Consider the following 24,292-nt stretch of genomic DNA (forward strand, 5'->3'; position numbering starts at 1 on the left):
CTGGCCAAGCTCGTCCACACCCACAGCTTCAAGCACCATCTCTGTGCCCACGATCCCCAAATCTCTGCTTTTAGCCGCTTTTCCTGGTCCAAATAAACATTTAACTCCGGAGGGGACCTTTCTGCTTGGATGTCACAGAGGCTCCCAGGCCACAAGTCCAAACCAAACTCTTCTCCAACCCCCAGCACATATTCCTCCAGGGCTGGGGTGTCATGGGTGGCACCACCCACCTTACCAAGCCAGAGACTGGAGTGCCCCAGGGCCCTTCCATGGCCCCTTCCTCTCCTCAGCCATCAGCAAGCTCTTCAATTGCTCCTGCCACCCTCAAACTGTTACCTGATGCTTTAATCTCTCCAAGCCTCACGTACCTTATCTATAAACTGGAGATAATAATAGTGTCTCTCTCCAAGAGTTGTTTGGAGGGTTAGATGAGATAATGCATCCATTAGAACAAGGACAGGCAGAACTTAGCTCAGTGAAACACCAGCTGCATTCATCTTCCTCTCCACCTCCTACCAGGTCCCCCCACCCAGGCCTCCATCAGTCACCTCCCGCCTGGCCTGTCAGCCTTCCCATCATCTCCCTGTCCCCATTCACTTTAGCCAGACTGCAGCCAGAATCATCTCTCTAAAATGCAGACCTGGCCAAACTCTGCCCCCAATCCTTCTGTTGATCTTGGTCATGTTTGCATAAAGTTATACTCCTCATGGGGCCTGCAAAGCCAGGTGGGGTCTAGGCCCTGCTTTCTCTTTAGCCTCATTTGCTCCCAAATTGCATCCCTTGACCCCTTAGCCCTGGCCACACTTGAGCCTCTCAACTGCCTCTCACCTCACTGCCTTTGTCCAGGCAGTGCCCTTCCTTTGGCAGCATTACCCTCCCTCTCTGTCCCCAGTGGTCCCCATTGTCTGAGAAGCTCCCTCTGTCCTCTGCCTCCCTGGTCTGGGTGGCAGTGGCAACACCCACCAGATTTCTGGGTACTGAACTGAGTTCTGAGCAGGTTCCCCCAGGTCCATGAGAGCACAATCAAAGGATGAGAGAGAACAAAGGGGGGAAATTAAAAACTGTGAAAGGAGTGAAGTAATGAAGGACTGGGGGCAGGAAGGGGCTCAGGCCACCAGGTAGAATATCTGTCCCCTGTGCCTGCATTCCCACAGGGCCCCATCAGCTGGACCTTGCCCCTTCACTCTTGCTTGTCACAATTCTCCATTATGTCGCCTGCTTGGCCCCTCTTGTGACCCCATGGCCACGGGCATCTTTGGAGGTTTCTGAACCTGAGCTGGCTTCTGGACCAGTCAGTGAGAGCTGATCATCAAAAGGCACCCAGATCCCTGCTTTCAGTGAAGTCAGGTTGGGAGCATGAAGCCCATCCTGGTATTGGGCACAGAGTGGATACCAGCACACTCTAGATTGGAGCCCCTACCCCCGACCCCTGCCCTAGACCTGTTAAGTCGTCTACGAGTGCCACTGCATGGTACCCTCTCCTCAGAATCTCACCAGGAGGGTCCCTCTCCCATCGCAGACCCACTGCCCCTCACGCTCTGGATTCCAGCTGCCAACCTCACCCTTGGCAAGCTTCCACTTGGAATCACTACCGTGCCCTCCCCTCTCTATTGTCCACCTCCCTCTCAGTATGTGGACATGATCCCGAGGTAAATGTCCTTCCCTTCAGCAGTCAGATTTGCTTAAGCCTCTACTGCCTTAAAAATCCTTTCTTCATTACAGCTGGATTCCTCCAGACTGTCTACCTTCCTGCAGTCCTTGCACCTCCTCTAGCCATTGTGATCGTGATCCGGAATCCAGCCCCACCAAACTGAGTCTCGCTAAAGTCACCAGTGACCTTGCAGCTAACCCCTACAGCAGACTGTTTACCTCTCCTGTGTCTTCAGAGAAGCAGCGGACCTGCTGGCTCCTCCCTCTTGGAATGCTGCTACCCACCCCCTTACCCTCTCATTCATCCTTCTGATCTCAGCTTACATGCTGCCTCTTCTGGGAAGCCCTCCCTGATCTACACATAAGGTCTGATTCCCATGTTACACGTTTCTTTCATAGCACTTATCAGTTTGTCTATGTGATTGTCTTCCCAATTGTCAACTCCACAGGGTCTGTTTTGCTCACTGCTGAACCGTCGCCCCGCCACACAGCAGGGATCCAACTGTGTGTTGTTGAATGAATGGTCTGGTTTTAACAAAATGCATCCGGCTGTGTGCAGAGAGAAGAACTGGGGGAGGTGAAGAGGCAGCAGCACGGAGCTGCAGGAGGTGATGGGGCTGGACCACAGTGGGCTGCGGAGCAGACCCGAGGCGTCCTGTACAGTCAGAACGGCCTGGATTTCAGGTCCTGCAGGCTGGGAGAGGGCAGGTCAGAGCCCCAAGGACAAGGGGACACTCCACCAGCTGCCTGTCTCAGTGAATGAAGTGAACCCTCAGAGGTCCTGCACTGACCACTGGCCCCGTGGAACCCAGGGCCAGTCTGCCTTCTCCATCTGCCGGGGTCAGCGATGCCGTCTCAGGGGAGCTGTGAGAACGGCCAGCAGCTCAGAACCTCCCGGTCGCGGTCGCGGTCACATCTCATCGGCACGAGATGGTTATCCTGCCTCCTACCGAGGGAAGCCCATGTCCGGCGCGTCAGGCCTGGCTTTCTCCCGCATCCGTGCTCCAGCGCCCCCTGCGCTGTGGGCCTGAACAACACGGCAGGAGAGGCAGCTGGGATGCCGGCAGGCGGGACCCAAGCCCCGGACGGCCCGGGATGCTGGGGGAGGCGGGTGGTGAGAACTCCCTCACGGCAGACACAGGACACTTGCTCGTGCAGCTGACACAGGCGGCAGCTACATCTTCCCGCAGTGCTCCCCACCCCATCCCCCTCACAGGGCAAGCACAGCCTCACTCACAAGAGACAGGGGGATGGACAAGATGGCACGGGGATGGGGGGGCCGGGTGGGAGAGGCAGGCTCGGCGGATGAAGCGCCGAGACCGGGCAGTGGCGTCCTCATGGAGTGGTTTATTACGATTCCATCTCACAAGGCAGGTGGGTGGGCGGCAGCGGCACACGGACTCCAAGCCCCTGACAGACGTCTGCCTCGGGCGCATGCAAACAGTGCAACATGGTCAAGCGCAGACACGGGGCGACCGAGGCGACATGGACACGGGACACGGGGTGGGGAACAGGGCCGGGGCGATGGGTCCCTAGAGAGGGGCCTGGTCTCCCCAACCCTTGTGGGCAGGACAGGAAAATAAGATTCGTACTTCTTGTAAAATGCCCATTTGCTGGGTACTTTCTTTCTCCTTATCTTGAAAAATAATAAAAAATAAACACACGGGAAAAAAAAATCTCAAAAAAAGGAAAGGAATAAAACTCTAAGAAGGCGAGAGATGGGAGGCCAGGGGGAGCCTGACCACGGCAGGGCATCTACCCCCCAGCTCTTCGGCCTCCTCCCATCCGGGCCCGTGGGCAGGGCTCCCAAAGCCCCACAGGTGGGTCCATGGAAGAAGGTGCCAGGCCTAGGCAGGGTCTCCGGGGGCCAGAGGGGGCGTGGGCTGGGACAGGAAAGAGACCCACTGGCCTCCTGCTGGGCTCAGTTCGGGTTTGGGCCCAGCCAGCGGGGCACGAGGTCCGCAGTCTCTCCGGGTTCAGTCCCCTCAGGCCCTTGGCCTGGGCGAGGCCGGCAGTCACAGGTGCAGCTCGTGGGTCTTGATGTGCTCGAGCTGCTCGCGGAGCTGCAGGAAGGAGGGCCGCGTGGCGGCGTCCAGGTGCCAGCAGTTCTTCATGACCTCGTAGACTGCAGGCGGGCAGCCGTCGGGGGCATCCATCTTGTAGCCCTTCTCCACCCGCGGGACGACGTCCTTCAGGGGCTGCGGGGAGGTAGGGGTGGTGTGGGTTGGTGCGAGGCCTGACCCTGAGGGGACCCCTACTTAGCACTCCTCTCCACGACACCCCTAGTTCTGTCTCAGATCCAGGTCCCAGGGGTGGCCTGTGAGGACCCCAGGGCAGGTCTGCAGCTTCCAGGCCTCAGATGGCGGAGGCAGGGCCCAGTGAGGCTCCCACCCTGCCACCCTCCCCTTTCTCCAAGCCCCCGTCTCAGCCCCAGCGCCCACACTCACAATTCTTGGATAAGGCACTCGCCCAAAAGAGTAGATTTCCCAGAGAAGGATCCCGAAACTCCACACATCAGACTTGGTGGAGAATTTCTGCCATGTGGATGGGAGAGGCAGTGTCAGATCCTGGGAACTGGGGGTGGGGGTGACCAGGAACCCCATCCACCACTGCTCAGGCCCGGAGGAGAAGCCCACCCACCTTCTCTCTTAGGGCCTCGGGGGCTGTCCACTTGACCGGCAGCTTGCCCGTGTCCTGGGTGCTCGAGGCCTCCTTGGTGAGGCCGAAGTCGCTGACCTTGGCCACGTTGTCCTCAGACACCAGCACGTTGCGGGCAGCCAGGTCCCGGTGCACGAAGTTGTTGCCCTCCAGGTATTCCATGGCCTCACAGACGTCTCTGGGGGTGAGCCGCCCACACGTCCCCTCAGACAGGGGTCCCGTAGCAGGGCAACCCCCCCCACCCCCAATCAGGGTTGCTTCACTCACAGTGAGAACTTGAGGAGACAGTCTCCGCCCAGCACCGACCGACCCCGAGACCGCAGATAATCCACTAGACTCCCCTGGGGCAGAACAGACAGACCGACAGGCCCCATAGGTTAGACTTGCCCTCCAGACCTCAGGGGGCTTGGGGATGGGTAAACGGCAACACTCAAGGGAGGTGTGAGGAGAGGGAAGGGGCAGGGGAAAGGTCAGGACATCACTTCTGAAAGAATATCAGATCCTACACGCTGGACACTGCACTCAGCAATTTTCATGCACTGTCTCTTAATTCTCATAAACCTCTGAGGTAAACTGTTACTACCTCCCTTCACTGACGAGGACCTGAGGTTTGGCGAGGTGACACAACATTTCCAAGGTCACCTGGAATGGTCATTCCATTGGTCACCTCCAATGAATAGATGATGAGCCAGGATACAAGCCAAGCCCCAGTGACTTCAAAGCTCGGTTGGAGAGCAGGGACTGGGGGAGCAGGGGCCCGGGGGTGTGGCGGGGGCTTGGGGCAGGCACACACCTTGGCCATGTACTCGGTGACGATGTACAACCCGCCCTTCTCCTCCACGATCACGCCCAGAAGCTGTACCAAGTTGCTATGCCGGAGTTGCCTGGGGTGGGACGGTGTGGTCAGAGCCTGCCAAGCCTCCCCATCAGCTCCCAGCTCCGGGGCGACCTCCCCACCCACCCCCTGACCCAACTCACGTCATGACAGAGGCTTCAGCCAGGAAGGCCTGTGCAGTGGCATCATTCTTAATGCACTTGACAGCAACTTTGTTCCCTCGGTAGTCACCCAGCATCACATCTGGGGGAAGACAGCTGGGGCTTGTTCCCTGGACTCCCCACAGTCACCAGCCCCTCCCAGGGCTCCCACCCTCTCTGGCTCACCTCCAAACTCCCCCTTCCCTATGGTCTGCAGCAGCTTCAGGTCCTTCATGTTCAGCGCCCAGCCGCCTGGGTAGGAGGTGTCGGGGGCAGGAGGCGGTTGTCAGGGACGGGGGGTTAAGTCAGAGCAGAGGTCGCAGCAGAAGCAGGCTGGACTATGACATGTGGGTTCCCTGGAGGTCTCCAGAGCCTCCGGGATGGGGGTCGTGCCAGGAAGCCTGGGTGGGGGAGGAGGCGGGTGGGCAACAGAGGGGCGGGGGTGGGGGTGGCACTCACTGCGGAAGAACTCGTCCTGGGCGGCCACGGTGCCCTCCATGACCTTTGGCTTGATGAGGCGAGTACAGAGTCCGTCTGCATCTGAGGTGTAGTGCTGCAGGGTGCAGGGCAGCCCATCAGGACCCGCCCCTGTGCACCACCAGCGGCTCCCCTGCACCACCCTGACCTGACCACCAGAGGGCAGCAGAGGCCAGTCCCACCCAGCCAAGAGTTGCTCTGGGTAGGGAGGGCGCCCCATTTCTAGCAGGGTTAGGGAGGCCCAGACACACAGCCTGTCTCCCATGCCACCCCACACCCCAGGTGCTGGACGGACACCGGCTGTTGCTATCACTTGGCCTCACCAGCAGCCCTGACTCAGTGTAATACCAGCCTCTAGCCAGGTGTGCAGAGGATCCCTGCCCCAAGTCAGGCCAGTGGCGGGGACAGTGCTGAGGGTGGGTGCAGGAGGCACCTGAAGGCTGCCTCGGGCAGAGCTGGCCTTGGGAACTGCCGGAAACAGGGACCACCAAGGTGGAGCTCGAGGGGACATGCTTATACACACATGGGCACAGCTGAGTGTCTGAAAGGAAGCTAGCTCCGGGATCAGAAGACTCAGATCTAGTCCTGACACCTCCAATTCACAGCAGTGTGACCTGCAGCAGGCCCCTTAACTGCTCTGAACCTTTGTTTCCTGGCCTACACACTGGGCTGCCATCTCCGCTTGGAGGCACTGTGGAGTCAGAGGTCAACCCTGGCACACCACAGGGGCTCTACGGAGGCAGGGGAAAGGCAGGCTCGCCGAGGCCGCGGGACCTGCCCAAGGTCACCCTGCCAGTGGCAGTGGGGCTGCAGCTGGAACCCAGCCAGCCCGGGGGGCCCTGCTCACCTCCACCAGCTGCATGAGGTTCTCAAAGTAGACCTCTTCATCGATGCTGAGCTTGCTGGCGTGGTACATGATGCGGTAGTGCTCCACCTTGCCATCACAGCTCACGCACAGCGTGTAGTCCCCGGGGTAGTTGGTGCTCTCCCGCACCAGGAACAGACCCGTCTCTGGTGGGCACAGGAGCCGCTCTGCCTGCTCCCGCGTGATCTTGCCGTGGAACCAGCTGCGGGGAGGCCAGGCCTGGGGTCGTGGCAGCCCAAGGGCAGTGCTGGGCTCCACTTCCTGGAGGCCCTCCCTCTGGCTGGTGCCTCCCCAGGGTTCATGGCTTGGACAGGCGCCGAGGCCCTCGTCCTCTGCTTTCCACCCTTCATCCACTCTGAGGTCCGCACCCACACCCTTCTTGTCTAGAGAGGCCTCACGGACATCCCAGCTCTTACTCATGCCTCCCTGCTTTCCTGACTCTCTTCCAGGGGACTCAGGGCTCCCGTCCTCCTCCCTCCCAGACCGGAGCTCCTGACCGCTCCTCGAGGTACTCACGGCATGAGGCTGAGCTTGGTGCCTGCCTTCACGCCCTCCCGCTTCTGGACATAGTTGGCTGGGATGATGCCCTCACGGCCCACCTTGTTCTTGGCTTTGTACCAGTTTGGGTCCTGGGGAGAGGGGAGCCCAGACACTTCTCAGGCTCACCCACCCCTGCAGAGGAGCCAAAACCCAGAGGTGGGTGGTGGGTGGGGGTGTGAGGTCCCTGGTTACCTTGGTGACAGCCACAATGGTGAGCACGTCTCCTTTGCAGAAGGGAAGGTCTTGCTCAGCAGTGCCGTGAAAGTTGTACTTGGCAATACATTCTGTACCGGATGGCCAGGCGGCCTGCAGGACAGGCGACAGGTGGGCGGTTGCAGCCCAGGGCAACCCCCACCCACCTGCCTGCACGCCTGCAAGGTCACAGCCTCTCGCCTGGCCTCCATGAGCCTGGGTGAGGCGCCCCTCCTCCCGAGAGTGCTGGGTGCCTGCCACCTGAGTTTCACCCCCTGGGCTCCCGTCTTGAGTGCCTCCATCTGGATTCTGCTTTGCTGAGGGCCGGGGCTGGGGAGAGGGGAGCGCATCAACCCACACTCTCACTCCCTCTCCTCTCAGAGCCCCACGGTGGCGTGGGGACCCCCCGCCACGCCAGACCCCCGTCCCTGTAGTACCTGAATTGCCGACATCTTCTCAGAAGATCTGGCGTCCCCGTGTCACAGGAAGGCCGACCTGTCACTTGGTACCATGAGAGCTGCGGGGAGAAGCGGGGACTGAGGGGAAGCTGAGATCCTGCTCCCTCCCCACAGCGATGTGAACAGATGCCAGAGGCTTCTGAGCTGGGGTCTGGGGCAAGGGCTGCCCTTTCCAATCTGGGGGCACTGGGCAGGGGAGGAGGGCCGCGGACCCCCAACGCCGAGCCCACTGTGGCCTTGCAGCCCACAGAATGACCGACAGAAGCCGCAGATCATAGTGGGTGAGCAGCACATGCCCTGCCAGCCCCACGGCGGGATGTTAGCTAAGTGGTCTGTGAGGGACCACCGTGGGTGTTCACTGAGGACGGCTGGGAGACAAAGGTGCTTGGGATTTGGGGGAAGTCACTTGTCCTCTGCGGGCCTCTTAGTTCTGTCACCTATAAAAACTCGCCCAGGCAGTATCTCTGAGGTCAAATGTAAGCCAGCTCCATGGCCTGGCCACCCCACTTCCCGCACACACCCGAGAGATCACAGGACAGGTGCTGCTGAGACAGGCCCGGGAGAGCGCGCGGTAGCCGGGTCTGAAAAGTGCACACTTGGGGACCGCCCAGATGCTCACCGGGAGTGGGACAGATAAGCTGGGTACGCTCACAGAACACCGACAGCAGCAAACGTGAATGAACTACCACCATGAACCAACACTGACGCGTCTCTAGGCATCATGCTAACCAAGATGCCAGGCAGGAAGCACACAGGCCATGTGATCCCACTTGTATCAGGTTCAGAATCGGGGGATTCCCAGTGCAGGATGGAGCCCTCGGAGGAGGCAGCTAGCTGACTGGAAGGGGGAAAGTTCAACTCTGGCAATTCAGCGAGCCGTATCCTGTGACTGGTGTACTTTTTGGTGTACACGCTGACTTCAATACAGTGGACTCCCCCAAGAAAGCTACCCCAGCCAACCTGACGCCCCAGAGCAGCAAATCAGCCCCGTCCTGCACACAAACTCTCTGCGGCCTCAGCTCAGCACACCCTCTACAACCATCATTTTCCCACACACAGCCCAGAGCCACCGTGGACCTGTCTCAGGAAGCAGAGGGATGGGACTACTGTTCTTTGCTGACAGATGAGGAATCTGAGGCTTAGACAGGGCCAGTGACTCTCCCATGCCTATGGTATGCCAGAAGAGAAACTCTTCCACATGCCTTGTTCCCAGGCTCATTCATAAGATGGACAAGGTCTGGGGCCTGGCTGACAAGCAGGAGCAGTGGAAGACGACATTTAAATGCAAGTGCCTCAGGGTGTGAAAGGAGTGAGGACTGTAGTGCTTAGGTGGGCATCCTGGAGGAGGGAGTGCTGGAGCTGGACCTGGAAGGTTGCAGGGCTTGGGAAGGCAGGGGCACTCTGGCTGGAAGCCCATGCTGAGGGAGGGTGGGCAACAGATCCTATGGTCTGAGCACCCCGTTGTCCGCTGCAGGGGATGGTGAGTACTGGGCCTGCGGGAGGGCATAGACCCTACAGGGATGTGGGGCTTCAGACGCCAGGGGAGGAGACAAGCTTGGCTTCCGAGGGCCACGGGACCTGGGGCCTGAGCAGGGGGGCGTGTGGTCTGGGTGTCCAGAAGGAGCCGGGGGGAACCACCACCACTGCTTCCAGGCCCCGCTCCTGGGGCTAGGGTCAGGCAGACTGGGCTCTGATGAGTACACAACGGGCAAGACACTCAACCCTTCTGATCCTCCGATCTCACACTCTGAAGGCGGGACAGGGACACCCCACAAGCAGGCTACGGAGGGAGTGGAACAAGCCCCCAGACTTGGAAGTGTCTAGCATCAACCCCCTGCCCCTGCGGATGAAGGGCTTCCCTTCCTCCCGGAACACACAGTGCTTCCTGTCCCAAGGCCAGCGCGGCAGCCTCTGCCACCTGGGCAGGGAGACCGGACCCCCCTAGACACACACACACTGACCCGACGGAGCCACCATGGGTATAGGAAGCAACTCGGGCTCCCGAGAACCACCTGTGGGAGCCACAAGCTCCTCTAGCCCCCATTTCATAGAAATGGAAACCGAGGCTCAGGAGGTTGCAACAACTTGCCCTAAGGCACACCACTAGTTAGGGGTGATGGTCTGGAACTTGAATCGGGGTCGCTCTGTGGTTGGCTGGGTCCTCAAGCTGCAAGCCCTCTGCATAGGGGCTCTGCCAGCTCTCCGCACCCCCACGTCTCCCCATCCCTCCACGGAGGGTGGAGGCTGAGGCACCGTTAGTCACCCTCTCAGCTGTCAGTTTGCAAACACGCTCTCCCCGGCCTGCAGCTGCCGCCGCCACCTCCCTCTGACTTGAGGATAATAATAAAAATAATAATAGGCCATGTTGGCTGAGCACTTACTCCTTGCCAGGCTGTCCTTGGCACATTATGGCTCATCAAATCCTCCAACAACTGAGAGAGAGGCTATTGTTATTCCCATTTTACAGGTGAGGATGCCGAGCTAGGCCAAGAGGCAAGTGGCCTTACCTGAGGCTACACCTCCAGTGAGCATCCTGCCTCACACAGGTGTCAGAGGCCTGAGCCAGCAGGCCATCCCACCCCCACGCCTGGTGCCTCTGCCTAATGTGCCCACATATGTCTACAGGACTGCTGGCAGGCTGGGCCCACCCTGGCCTGGAGAAGAGAGTGCAAGGGAAGAGGGAGAAGCGAGCAGTGCTCAGGGGAGGGGAGAGCCCAGAGAGATCAGGGGGGCTTCCTCGAGGGTCTGGGTTTGGAGAGGACAGATCAGAAAAGGAGACGTATGAGCTAGCCTTCCCCTTGCTCTACTGGCTACGGCTTCAGGACTCAGTTTTCCCATCTGTACAATGGACTGGTTACAGCCTTGTAGCTTCCAGGGCTGCTCTGAAGCCTGCTTTCTGCACACAGAAATCCTGCTGGCGGGAGCTGCAGATACTCTCTGATGGCTCCTCCCTGGTGAAGTCATGAGGCCAGGACGACCCTGGCCTTAGGGCCCTGAGGGTCCAGATGGGCTATCCCCCTCCAGGTCAGAGGCCAAGATTCAGCGGCTGGGAGGGGCCACTAAAAACTGTGGCCTCTAGTCTGGCCTTGGTCAGGCACCGAAGGGCCCTGCCGGGGTTATCCGAACCTTGTTTCAGGTTGCTTTGTGGAAGAAGCGCAGGAACAGTGTCCTGGGAGTCATGGGCTCTCAGTCCGGTTCCTGCTCTGTCACCAACTTGCTGTGTGACCTTGGGGAAGTCCCTTGAGCTTTCTGGGACTCACTAGCTCTCTAGCACATGAGCCAGATCCCTTTATCACCTGCAGCTCCTAGGACTCTGCCTCTCTGTCTCGGCATTCCCTCTCCACGTCTCCTCATTCTTTACCCAAGGAACTTCCACTCAACATCTGGGGTTACACAGGTGCCTAAAAAAATGTAGTAGGACAGTCCCTGCAGCACTGTTTGGTGTAGCAAGAGGCTGGGAGACAAATTTTATGTCCATTAATAAGGAACCAAGTAAATAAACGACCAGGTATCCCCAAAAGGGAAAAGGGCCAGCTGGGATGGGGCCAAGACGGATCTCAAGGTGATGAAACAGAAACCTCGCCATGACAGACTAAATAGAAATGGCAAATAACCAGCTCAAGTCATGAAGGACATGTCGCTAGGGGTACAGGACAGTGACATGGCATCTGAGGACCACACTCCAGATTAACCAGAGAGAACAGCACTCCCCCCACAGCGAGATGTGGTCGACGCTGTTCACCAAGTGATCGAATCAAGCAGCACCAATGACGAGCGGGGCATACAGAGTGCCTCCTGCCCAGAGGAGGGCGCAGAGCGGCTCAACCTGACTCCACTTAGGGAGCCCAAAGATCCGGCCCGACTTGAGGCAAGGTCATTAAAGACGAAACAAACAAGCGCAGGCTGGGGAATGTTCTGGATTAGGCAGGACAGTAAAGAAACACGACACAACAGCAAAATGGTAATTATGGGAGGTGAGGGATGCGTTAGGCGACCTTACCGTGGTAATCGTATCATAATACGCATGTGTATCAAATCCTCACACCGCACACTACTTAAATCCACATAACACTAAGTAGCAATTATATCTCAAGAAAGCTGAAAAAGAAAGAAAAGACACCCGACAGCAAGACTCAATGAGTGATTCTGAATCAGATTCTGGATCAGAGGGGAAAAAATAGCTATAAAGGTCACTTGGGGACAACCTCGAAAAATGAAAACGTTAGATAATACGATGGAATTAATGTTAATTTTCTTAACTGTGTGATCATGGTACTGTGATTATATAACAGATCTGTGCTAAAGTACTTAGAAGAGGAAGGTATGATGCCTGCAAACTCACACTCACATCGGCAAAAAAAAAAAAAGTATACACATATGTCTAGTACACAAAAGAAGAGATAAAGCAAATGTGGCAAAATGTTAAAAACCGGTGAATCTGGGTAAAGTATATATGGGTATTTGTGCGTGTGTGCTAAGTCACTTCAGTTGTGTCTAATTCTCTGCGACCCCGTGGACTGTAGCCTGCCAGGCTCCTTTATCCATGGGATTCTCCAGGCAAGAAAACTGGAGTGGGTTGCCACACCCTCCAGGGGATCTTCCCTACCAAGGGACTGAACCTGGGTCTCCTGCGCTGCAGGCAGATTCTTTTTCCATCTGAGCCACCAGGGAAGCCCATATACGGGTATTTGTTATACTATTATTTCAGCTTTTTGGTAGGTCTGAAAAACTCAAAGACTGGGGGAAAAAAAAAAAAGCAAGGTGCAGGATATCATTCATGGTATATTATAATCCTTGTTTTTCCAAAGGACATACCATTCATCTCTGACCTCAGAAATGCAGATTATCGCTAAAAGACAAAAGCAGCTGATAACAGAGGTTATCTATCTCTGGGAGGGGGAAGAAGGAGTGAGGATCAAGTTCAGGGCAACTTCCTTTTCATTGTATATCTGCTGTTCTGTTCTTTAAATTGTTGTTTTTAACAACATGTATCTATTGAGTGAGTGAAAGTCGCTCAGTCTGTCCTGTCTGACTCTTTGTGACCCCGTGGACTACACAGCCCATGGAATTCTCCAGGCCAGAATACTGGAGTGGGTAGCCTTTCCCTTCTCCAGGGGATCTTCCCAACCCAGGGATCGAACCCAAGTCTCCCGCATTGCAGGCGAATTCTTTACCAGCTGAGCCACAAGGGAAGCCCATGTATCTATTACCTCCCCCCTAAAAATTAAGACTTGAGTTTCCCAGGTGGCTCAGTGGCAAAGAATCCACCTGCCAGTGCAGGAAACACAAGAGATATGGTCCAACCCCTGGGTCGGGAAGATCCCCCGGTGGAGGAAATGGCAACCCACTCCAGTATTCTTGCCTGGGAAATCTAAATCCCATGAACAAAAGGAGCCTGGCGGACTACAGTCCATGGGGTCGAAAAAAAGTCGGACATCACTTAGTGAATTAAACAACAAGAAAAAGAGCAAAAATTAAGATCAGGAAGGAAATAAATAACTTTTTGAAGCTTGACTCATGCCAGGAGTCTTCCATGGTCACCTGGCTGTGGTGGCTGGCTGCTCCGGGCCTCCAGAACCTCTCACGTCTCATGGTCCAGTGGGAAGCTCCCCGACCCTGGGCTGGGAGCCCTGCAGGATTAAAGCTGGACTGACTCACATCCTAGCACGGGCCAGGCCCAGAGCAGCTGGTCAGTGAGTGAGCACTGAATGAATGAATGAACCAACAAACAACAGGGGGAAGCTAGGCCGGCTGCACCACGCTGTGGTCCCATAACTGACAGGACTATATTTAACCCCAAAGGGACAGCAGCTGCCACCCCACCCCCACAGAGCTGGGGGACAGGGGGCTTTCACTCCGACTTCCTGCCCCAAACCCTGCTCCCGGGAGCCCTTGTGCTGGGGTCCCGGGAACAGGCTGGGCATTGTGCCCAAGTGCTGAGGTCAGTGGCCACAGCCTCAGGCAGGCTTTCTCGGGAGCCCAGGCTGGCAGGGAGGGGACAAGCCCAGAAACTGCCCTCTTCCTGCTTTGGGGCACCTACAGACCCCAGAGCCAAGCACGTGCTGAGGGCCAGAGTAGGTCAAGGGGCTCCTGCCCTGCCCCCCTCACCAAAACTCCACTGCCCAGTGGGGCGTGGGAGCCTTCAGTAACTGTTTACACCCAGCTAAAAATACCCACTGAAAACGGAAGTGCACAGGAGACCTGGGGGGGACTCGGGGGCCACGGTCCCCAGAGACTCTGGTCCTGCCGTAGGACCCGGCTGGAGCCTCTGCAGCCCCCTGGAGGCAACAAGCCGGTCCACCTCGCCCTCTCGTTCTTTGAGCCACCGTTTCAAGAGCCTCCCTGCGTGCCCAGCCCCACATGTGGTGGGTCAGTATGGACAGGAGGGTCCTGCCCTCGGGACCCCGAGAATGCTGCTCGGCTTCTCTCCCTGGTGCCCAGCCCTGCTCGCCGAGCTGCCAGGTGGTTGGCCGGTGACGGCCAGGTGTGCCTGATGCCTGGCCTTGGCACAGGGGCTGGGGCCCCTGGGGAAGGGGGGAAGCGGGAACTGGGAGGATCTCAGGTGGAAGATGCTAGATCAGGCCAGGGTTCAGATTTCAAACCAAGTGGTACGCAGAGGGTTAACTGAGGCTGAGGAAGCTCGGGGTGGGGCCTACAGGGGCTCTGAACCCAGGCAGTCTGGAAGCTGCTGACAGGTAAGGGGCAGACACAAGCAACACTGTTTCCGGATGGGCACGCCCCTCCACTCCCCACCCCCCACCCCCCAAAGGGCAGTGCACCTGAGGAGGGCGGGGCACGGCTGGAGCTGGGCTGGGCTGGCAGCTGGACAATCAGCCCCACCTCTGGTTTTGCAAGGGGCACCCAGGCTGACAGGCACTGTGATGCCCCTGGCCACACATCAGGGCGGGGGTGGGAGCTGGTTCCCACTAAGCCGCTGGTGGTCGCAGAGCCCACAGCACACCCACTACACAGAAGGTCTCAGGGCCGGGCAGCAGCAGAACTGGTCACAAGACCCCTGGAGAGGCCTGAACCTCCCTGGGGGTCAGGAGAGGACTGGAGGGAGGGTCCCACTCACTTTGCCTCTGGTGTGTGCTGTCCACCCCCCACCCCAGGGCTCCCTCAGCCGTCAGCACCCCGGTCCTAAGGGGAGGGGTGAGATGAATGGCTGAAAAATGTTAAAAACCAAACTACAGTAACGCACGGGCTTTTTCCTGCCCCCAGGGGCTCAGTGGGACCGGAAATCCCGTCTAGCGGTTGGGAGAGGCGGGGGCTGGAGGAGAGGAGCCTAACGGGGTGCCTCCTCCCCCCCACCCCCCCACTGGCACTGCTGTGGCTGGCAGTCACTCGTGGCCCAGAAAGGTTTCTAATTACCACTCAGGAGCCTAATTACCTACATGCACCGGGCAGGGGGGACTCCAGGGCTCCCCAGGGCCCTAACCCAGGCCTCAGTCCGCCACACCCCTCGGCACAGCCTGTGGTCTTTGCATCTTCATTTGCCTACATTTACATATAGCCTCTCAGCACTGGTCTCCAAAGAACCCTTGAAAACCAGACGGTCCTTGTCCCTCACCCCAAAGTCCCCTAGTCACCTTACAGGTGGGGAGACTGTGGCCCAGCGGCCGGTGAGTGGTCTGGAACTTTGACCCCCAGATTCCGGTCTCCCCGTCTCAGAGAACATACAACCAAGCTACCCAGTGGAGGGAGAAGAAGGGTTACCAACACCCTCCCCCACGGGATGGACAGTAAAAATGAAAGCACGGGAGCGAGAGCCTACTGACCCAAGCCTGCCTTAGTTACTTCATCCTCAAAAATCCCCTGTGAGGTTTTACTGTTATCTGTTTGACAGAGGAGGAGCCCAGCTGAGGACGATCACCCAGCTTCCAAGGGGGAGAGCGAGGGTTTGAGCTAAGGCTTGTCTGAACTTGGTCAGCAAACCCTCCACCCTCTCCTTGGGCAGGACCGATGACGTCCTGGACAGACAGGTGAGGGAGGGCAGCTGAGGGGAGACTGGCCGGCCCTCCTGTTCTGGGAAGCACGGGTTACATCTGTGCCATACCCTGCCTTGCAGAGACAGGTCAAGAGTTTGTCCAGGGCCACACAGCAGCTAGAGAAGTCAGCAGCCCCAGAGAGTAAGGGCTCCGGCCAAGGACCTCTGCCCCCACCCACCTCTTTCTCAAATGCTTCTTGATTTTCATGGCCCTGCCCCTCCAGGAAGTCCTCCTGGCTGCTCCAGCCTACGCAGATCCCCAGCTTCTGAGCTCCCACCAGCCCTGCCAGGAAGTTGGAACCACAGGCCTCCCCCAGCTGACTCCTCTCTGAGTCTGGCCTCCTCTACTGGTCGGCAGGGGGCTCTGAGGGCTCCCTCTCCCCTCCAGCTTCCCTGCGGCGTGGCCAGCACAGGGCCGGGCCCGCAGATGTCTGGCGTGGCCAGCACAGGGCCGGGCCCGCAGATGTCCGGGCCTGGGTGAGGAGCAGAGGTTGGGCTGAGAAGCAGCAGCCAGGGGGTGCAGGTGTCAGGTGACACCCAGGTCTTTACCCACCCGCACGGCTTCCAATCATGTGGAGAGCAGACCGGTGGGGTGAGGGGGGTGCGCCAGGCAGCCTCTCTTTTGCGTCTGGAGGCCCAGGGCACGGAAGGGGAGGGGGAGGCGGAGGGAAGCTGCGGTTGGAGGCCCAGCCCCACCGAGGCGTTCAGAGCTGGTGTGTGATGAGAAGCCACGTTCATCACAGGACCTCAAAACCAGGAAGAGAAACTGAGCAGGCAGAAGGGCAAGCTGGGCTGCGCGGGGGGCCCCCCGCGCCCCGGGGCGTGCCAAGGGGAGCTCCTGGACAAACCACTTGGCCCCCCCTGGGCCTCAGTCTGCCCATGGGAAAAATGGGATGTCGCTCCCTGGTTCTGCCACTCTGGCCCTGACTGGTATGGGCTGCAATGTGCCTGAAGCCAGGGACCCTGCCCCAGTTAGTGCAGTGCTCCTGGTCCCGCAGGGGGCTCTGGCCTCTCCTGGGAAGCAGGGCTTGGCCCTCTGCAGCCAGCCTTGCCCTGCCTGCTTCTCCCCTCAGCCACGCAGGGAGCACACTAGCTCTTCCTCACCAGCTCTTTATTTTTAGGTCTGAATTTGACTTTAATCATTACTTAGCGGATTCTATTTCCAGCCTTTGGATGAAGGGACCCAGAGGAGAGGAGGAGGGGAGGCAGTGCTCCCTGCCTGGGATGGAGGGGTGGCCTGCTCCTCCACCCATCCTGTCCCCAACCAAGAAAGGGGGGCATTGAGAAACACCCGAAGTGCTCACCCCAGCCAGGCCAGCATCTTGGAGAGGACCGCACCCTGTGACCTCATCCTAGCCTGGGCTGTGGGACAGGAGGGCAGCTGTAATGCCCACTTCCCCTGTGCCAAGACCAGGCAGGAGGCAGACACTCCAAAGGCAAAAGTCTGGTGGCCAGAGCCTGAGGTCAGGCGCTGGGGAGCCCTGTGCATTGAACGAGCCACGTCGGGAAGGACCCTCTGCCTAGGTCAGTCCTGAGCCATATTGGGGTCATCTGGGGCTACGGTCTCCTAGGCCCCGGGAGTGCCAATCTGAGACTGGTTTCCTCCTAGGGTCCCTGCGGTGGCACTGGGAAGGCACGCCCCCACCCCCGTCCTCCGGTTCTCCACAGAAGCAGAACAAGAGGAAGCAAGTGATGTCACAGCAGTACACACTCAGGTTAGAGCTGGGCAGCACCTGCCAGAGAGAGGACTGCCAACACACGAGATTGCCCAGTGATCTGTGGACCATCTATGTTCCCTTCTACTCCCAGCTGGGAGGCTCTGGAGTCTGTGGCCCCTGGCCCCGGCTTTCTTCCCGCCTTCAGCTGCTCGGTGGGAGGATGCGGCCGGCATGGCTGTCCCTGGCTTGAGCCTCAGGATGCCTGGGGTTCCTTGACCAGTACTCAGTTTTCCCAGGGAGTAGGTCCCTGTCTCTACAGGGGAAATGTGGGGCTGGCCTAGGAAGTAGCTGAAGCTGGGGGACAGGAGGCAGCCAGGCACTCGGAGAAGAGGCCTCATTCATTCAGCTCTGATGCTGGAAGAACAGAAGGAGAAGGGGTAGGACCAGGCCCCAGAAACCAAACCGTAGCCCATCTTCCACATGGTGATGGGGCAGGGGGAAGGCAGAGAGGGGCGACAGGACACTGGCCAGAGCAGTCTCTGAACACAGGGTTTCAGAAGGGCTCCCAGGGCAGAGACCATCCTCAGTTAGGTAAGCCATCAGCCAACCCTGGCCCTGGTGTCTTCTGCACACGCCAAGGCAGCCAGCCTTGGGCACGCTCTCAACAACGCCTACCCTTCTTCCAGAGCATCTAGTGGACGCCAGGGGCTGCGCCAGGCACCTTCCAGTACCTGGGTTAGTTAGTTTGGTGTCCGCACACTCCCCTCTGAAGTAGGGATCGCTGTTGTGTATATAAAGGACTCTGGCTCAAAGGATTACCTGCCCAAGATCCCCCTACCCTGGCCTCAATGGCACAGCTGGGCCTAGAGTCACTTGTTGGCTGGGTGCCAAGTTGCCTACTCTCTCCAATACCCTCGGCTGCTATGGGGGCCTGTAGTAACAACACTTACAACAGCGACAGACGGGCAACAACAGTGCACAAGCCTGGGGAGACGGTTGGAGTATCGCCGCTATGGCAGAGCTGTCCGGAATATTCTGCAGCTTTTTAGAGGCAAAGTTACAGACTGCGTAGCAACGTGAGAAAATGCCCAGATACAGTATTAAATGAAAAAAGGTGTGAAGGCACATACACCCAAATCACAACAGCGACGAAGGAAAAGAAGATCAGGAAAGGCTGGCTGGGAGCTCCAAGATACTAACAGCCACGGCACTGGGGAAGAAACAGTGGGTGAGTTTTTCGTTTTCTAAATGGTCTGCAGTGCTGTTTTGTTACTTTCTACACCCTAACACTACATTACCTACATACTTAGTTTTCTCGTAAGGAACTCAGGCTTTGTGTTCTGGGGACCTGCCTGTCCCCTAACTCTGGTCCTGGTGTCTGGGACACCAAGGGATGGCCTTTCTGATTTGGGACAGCCCCTGAGACACACGAAGGGTCCTTCCCTACCTCCTCTTTCGCAGATCAAGCATCTTTGGGGTACTTTTTTAAAGCCAAGGCTTCAAATCCCTCAAAGATGGAGCCCAGAAGTAGACCCCGGCCATCTTGGCCAATCAGGATTGTGGGGGCAGCCACGTCACACTGTGGGCCCTGGGCCTCTGTTTCTGCCTGAACTCTGGTCTGTTCCGTGATGGTTCAACCCCTAGGGGCCTGGTACCCTCTGCAGTGATGCTGCAGGCCCTCTCCTGGTCCTTCTCAGTCCCAGGTCCAATGCAGACAGAAGAGCTGGGAGGAAGACAGCAAGCTCGCCAGAGAAGAAGTGAATCCCTGCACACGCGCTTCCTGAAGCCGGACCCTTCCTTCGAGGGCCTCAGGACCCTGGGCCGCACCTAACAGCTCACAGGCGTCCAACCTGGTCAGGTTTCAGCCCTAGGCCCTCGGGCTGGAAAGGAAGTCAGGGCTGGGTGAGGGGAGCCTCACAGACCCACCACATCTGTGAACCCTCCACTGTGCCTGTCAGGGCAACCGGAAACAACAATCAAGGGCAGAGGCCTGAGCAGTACAAACCTGCCAGTGGCCCCCAGGGCCCCAGACACACTCCAGGGGACCCCCCCACCCCTCTAGGAGCAAGAGGATCCTGTCATACTCCCAATCTCCCGCCTGCCACCTTCACCCTGTTCCTGCTGGGGCCCCTACCAAGAAAGACACTGGGACCATCACGGTGTGGGGAGCTTGGAAGAGACCATCTGGGTGACCCCACTCTGACAATGCTCCATTGCCAAGGCATAGCGTGGTCCCTACAGGGTTTTCGCCTTCCCCTCCAGATCCCAGTCACCGGCTGAGCCAAAGGTGTACAGGAGGGCTGAGTCAGGAGAGCCCACCGGACTGCTTGAACTCAGAAGCAGGGGTACACCCCACGGGTGCCCCCACGCACTCGCCACATCCCATGAGTGGGACCCAGCCTCAGACAGCAGGGGGAAACCCCATAGATAGGGCCGATGCTGCCCGAGCCCAGACGGAGGCAGAGCTGGGGCCGGAAGCCCTCTCCCTTCCCTCCGAACCTCTGTAGGGGAGCACGTGCTCTCCCCACAAGGTCCCATGGGCCAGGCTGGGGGGCTTATGTCCCTCGTGGATAAAGGTACCTGTATCATTTCCCTCTACCCATAGCAGTCCAGCCCTGCAGAGTGGGGGGAGTGAAAGGACAGACAACCTAACTCTGCCAGAGGCCTGGGACAGCAACTTCCCCCTTTAAGCCTCAGTCCCCTGGTCTACAGAAAGGGAGGGGAGAGGAACCCCTAGTTAAGCTTTAAGAATCTGATGGCTGGACACGCCCCTTCCTGACACCTGGGAGAATGGGCTGACAAGGCTGCCAGCAGGTGGGGGCATGGTCCTAATAATGCCCGGTGTCACCTCCACCCAGGACAGAGGCCCTGCCCAGTTTCCCCACCCTAGGGTCAGAGGTCCCTTGGCTTAGGCCTGGTCTTCTGGGAGGCTCAGGGTGACAGGCTCAACCTCTGGCAAGCTCAAGGAAGGTGGCTGGGCCCTGGGCTTCCTGGAGACGACAGGGCCTCCGCGGGGGGAATGAGGGAGGGGTCAGAACCAGGCAGGTCAAGGAATCTGCAGGGAGGCCCGGGGCAGATTCAACGCCCATTCTCCGGGGGCCCTGGTCCATGCTGACCCCCTCCCTCCAGGCTCCAGTCAGCACCCACGAAACGGGTGGGGGGTAAGAAAGACTCGGGGTGGCCTGAGACAAGTCTGTGGGGCTAGAAAGGCAGTACCTCCCTCCTGCGCTCCCCTCCCAGTCCGGCTGACAGTGACTCCCGGGAGATTTCGAACTCGGGAAGGAGAGGGGGGGGCGCGGTAAGGGAGGTGGGGGATGGGTGTGGACGCCACGGCAGCTGCAGGAGAAGCGGGACGAGCGACCTCCGCCCGCCTCCCTCCGGGAAGCACCCGGACGCCCACCTCCTCTCCCGGCCCGCCAGGCACTCACCTCTCTCGGGGCACTGCGGTCCGGGCCACCTCGCTGCGGGCAGCATCAGCGGCCTCCCGGACGGTCCATGAGGCCAGGGGGGAGGGGAGGGGCGCAGGGGTCCCCGGGTGGTGAGGTACAAAGAGGTCTGGGTGCGAGAGGAGGGGGAGGAGGGACGGCCAGACAGAGGCAGGGGGATGGCCGCGCGGCCCGGGTCGGGGAGGGAAGAAAGGCGGGGGAGAGGGGGCGGGAGGGAGTCGGGGGGAGGAAACAATGTAGCCGGCGCGGCCCCGGCAGAGTTCCGCTTCCAAACGCCGCCACCGAGGTTCGATGTGGGGACGTCGCGCCGGCTGCCCGGGGCGGCCCCGGACGCTGGTTCGAGGCGCCGCAGAAGGTCCCCGCGTTCCACGCCCCGGAGGCTCCGGCGGCCACAGGCTGGCTGGGGCGGGAGAGACCGCTGGCCGGGGGGTGGCCCCGACGGCGGCGCGGCCGGGAGACCGCCCCGCTCGGACCCCACCCCAGCAAGATCTCCGCGCGGGGTGCGGGGTGGGGCGAGAGCGGGAGGGCGGCGGCGGTCGCGGCGGCGGCGGCGGCGACAGCGGCGGCCAAGCTCGGCTCGCCCTGGGCTCCGCTGGGAGGAAGCTCACAGGCCTGGCGAGAGGAAGCGCGGCCCGGATCCTCCGCCCGCGGCACCGCGCCTGCGCGAGGGAGCCGGCCCGGCGCGCGGCGGGGCGTGGGCCGACGGAGCAGCGCCCCCTGCCGGGCGCCGGGGACACTGCGGGGGGTGTGTCCGCGCGCGCGCCCTCCCCCCGCCTGCCCGTCCGCGTTGGAGGCTCCCGAAGGTCCCTCGGGGAGGGCCGGCCCGCCCGCCTTGGAGCAACCGCCAAGCCTTCCCCGGTGTAGAAGCGACGGAGGCCAGGCCTCGGTCCCTCTCCTCGGTTCTGTTTGTGTACAGGGGCCCTCACCCGCAGGAGCATTCATTCGTTCACAAGCATTTCCTGGCGCTGCCAATGTGACAGGCCCTGTTCTGGAGTCTGCCCGCGGGGCCGCTTGGTGGCTGTCAAGGAGTTCCCAGCACCGACAGGCCAGCAGACAAGCGCTAGGAAATAATTGATAAAAGTGAAGAAGTGGTGTACAAGGCCCACAGGAAGCAGGAAAGACGGGAGGGCTACCGGGGAGACTTGATAGAGCTGGGACGTTAGGCGGAAGGAATAAGCGTGGCCAAAGGGAGAAGAGGTGAAAGCACTTGACCCCTGTGCCGAGCTCAGTCGTGTCCGGCTCTTTGCGACCCTGGACTGTAGCCCACCAGACTCCTCTGTCCGTGGGGAGTCTCCAGGCAAGGATGCTGGAGAGGGGTTGCCCTGCCCTCCTCCAGGGCATCTTCCCAACCCAGGGATGGAACCCAGGTCTCCTGCATGACAGGAGACTGTCTGAGCCATCAGGGAAGCCCCCTGACGGCTCTGAGAACAGTAAGTGGCTCAGTATGGCTGCAGGTCTGCAGGGTAGGTCCTGTAAAGTCGTGGGAGATGGGGTCCTCTAGCCACAGAGCACAGAGAGATCCAAAAGGCCTTAAGGGACTTTCTTGGACTTTGTTTTCAGCCTGGAGGCAATGAGGAAGTTGTCAGTGACTATGTAGCCCTGGGAAAGTTACTTAACCCCTCTGTGCTCTAGTTTACCAAATGGGGAAAGTAATAGCACCAACTTCTGAAGGTTCCATGGGGGAGGAAATGAGTTAATATGCCTAAAGTGCTTAGTGTGCAGTGCAGGCACTTAGTCAGCCCTTAGCTAGCTATCACTTCTTCCTATATATTATTGTTAATGAAGGACAGGGTGTGATGGGCTCTGAGCTCAGGAGCAGACAGTGAGCCTCTGTGTGTGTGTGTGTGTGTGTGTGTGTGTACAAGCGTGTGTGTGTGAGGGGGGAGTGTAGAGCTGGGGGTGAGGGGGGCCGGTCGGGATGGAGGAGAGACCAAAGACTCCAGTGTAGGTGGGAGGCAGGGCAGTTCCTAGGGACAGAGCCCTGAAAGAAGGTTCAGGGTTGGATGGGCAGAGGAGAAGGTCCTTCTATGATGGGGAAAGGAGGTATACAGGAGGTGACATTCCAGAGAAGTGAGGGATTCGGGAGTGAGAGGGACAGTCAAGGGTCTTGTGGGAGAGCCAGCTGAGAAGACAGTGTGGTTGTACGTTGCAAAGAGCTGAGTTGGGTGTGCCTCCCCAGACAAACCACAGGATGGCCCTCTGACCCAATGCTCCCCTGGGCCAGTTTCCAGTAAGAAGCCAGCCCTGCAAGGAGGGAAGTAAGTGTAGTCACACCACTGCCCTTTGAGGAGATGTCCAGTAAGTCTTAGAGACAGCTGTGGTGTAATAGGAAAAAAGCATGGATTTGGTGTTCTCAGGGTAAAGTTAAATCTCAGCTGAACCACTTCCTAGTGTGTGACCTTGGTCTAGTTACTTAACGTCTCTGAGCTCAGTTTCCTCCTCCGTAAGATCAAGTTCAAAATGCACCTCTCTTGCAAGAGATGGTGCAAAAAAAAAAAAAAAAAAAGAAAGAGCTGGTGCAGATTCAGCAAGATAAAGGCCTTGGGGGTGGGGGAGGTAGGGAGGGCACTCAATTTGGCTGGTTTCCCTTTCTTTCCTCTGAGGTCAAGATGGAATGATAAAGTGGGACCGGATGGGGCCACCTCTCAGCCTAAAGGAAAGCACTTCAGCAGCTCTGCAAAAGCTTCCGGGAAGGGTCAACCTGACATCTCCCCTCCCCCGACTGGATCAGCTGGCAAAATGGGAAAGGGCTGTGAGGATCCCTCATTCCAGTTTGTCACCGCTCCGTCTTCCTTTACCCCCAGACATGTTTGACTTCTTCCCGTGGGTTTGCTGTGGCCTGAGTGTGAACTTTGGAGTCAAATAAACTTGTATTTGCATCCTGGCTCCACCTCTTCAGAGCAGAAATGAAATAGATTTGTTAACTTCCCTGAACTCTGGCCCACAGGGCAAATCAATACATGCACGGGCCCCACAGAGCTATCCTATGGCGGAGGAGCCAGTTCACTTCCAAGTTCACCAGCATTCGTTCATTCATTCCCTCACTCAAATAATTACTGAGCACCTACTAAGTGCTTGGCACCCTTCTGGACGCAGGAGTTGAAGGGGTGAGGAGACCACCTTGGTTCTTGCCTGGTGGGATCAATAAATAAGCAGGACAATTTGACACTGTTGCCTAAGGGCAATGAATGTTTGATGGAGGAGAGAGCATGGGTTGGGGATGATGGAGAGACACAGAGAGCCCAAGAGCTTAAGGGCCAGCCAGAAGGTCAAGGTGACAAGACCAGTGAGGGAGGGTTGTATGAGAAGAAGGGGCCTGATTTGGTAGGGTGTTGTGGGGAAGAGGTTTTATTACATGAGTTTGGATTTTATTATATGAGCAATGT

At 58.6% G+C, this 24,292-nt stretch overlaps 1 protein-coding gene across 1 annotated transcript; it reads right to left on the reverse strand.

Moving 5' to 3' along the window:
- Nucleotides 1-2,977: 2,977 nt before the first annotated feature.
- On the reverse strand, nucleotides 2,978-21,455 carry CSK (C-terminal Src kinase). Its single transcript, XM_061158997.1, has 13 exons — nucleotides 20,889-21,455; nucleotides 7,795-7,874; nucleotides 7,358-7,471; nucleotides 7,142-7,254; nucleotides 6,608-6,827; nucleotides 5,743-5,836; nucleotides 5,470-5,535; nucleotides 5,287-5,386; nucleotides 5,102-5,192; nucleotides 4,576-4,649; nucleotides 4,291-4,486; nucleotides 4,098-4,184; nucleotides 2,978-3,848 (listed from the first exon to the last, which is right to left on the reverse strand). Exons 2-13 carry the CDS (start codon nucleotides 7,807-7,809, stop codon nucleotides 3,666-3,668), a joined length of 1,353 nt encoding a protein of 450 aa, XP_061014980.1. The 5' UTR covers nucleotides 7,810-7,874; nucleotides 20,889-21,455; the 3' UTR covers nucleotides 2,978-3,665.
- Between the last annotated feature and the right edge of the window lie 2,837 nt (nucleotides 21,456-24,292).

This window comes from Dama dama, chromosome 13 (genome assembly GCF_033118175.1).
Source record: "Dama dama isolate Ldn47 chromosome 13, ASM3311817v1, whole genome shotgun sequence".
NCBI classification, from domain to species: domain Eukaryota; kingdom Metazoa; phylum Chordata; class Mammalia; order Artiodactyla; family Cervidae; genus Dama; species Dama dama.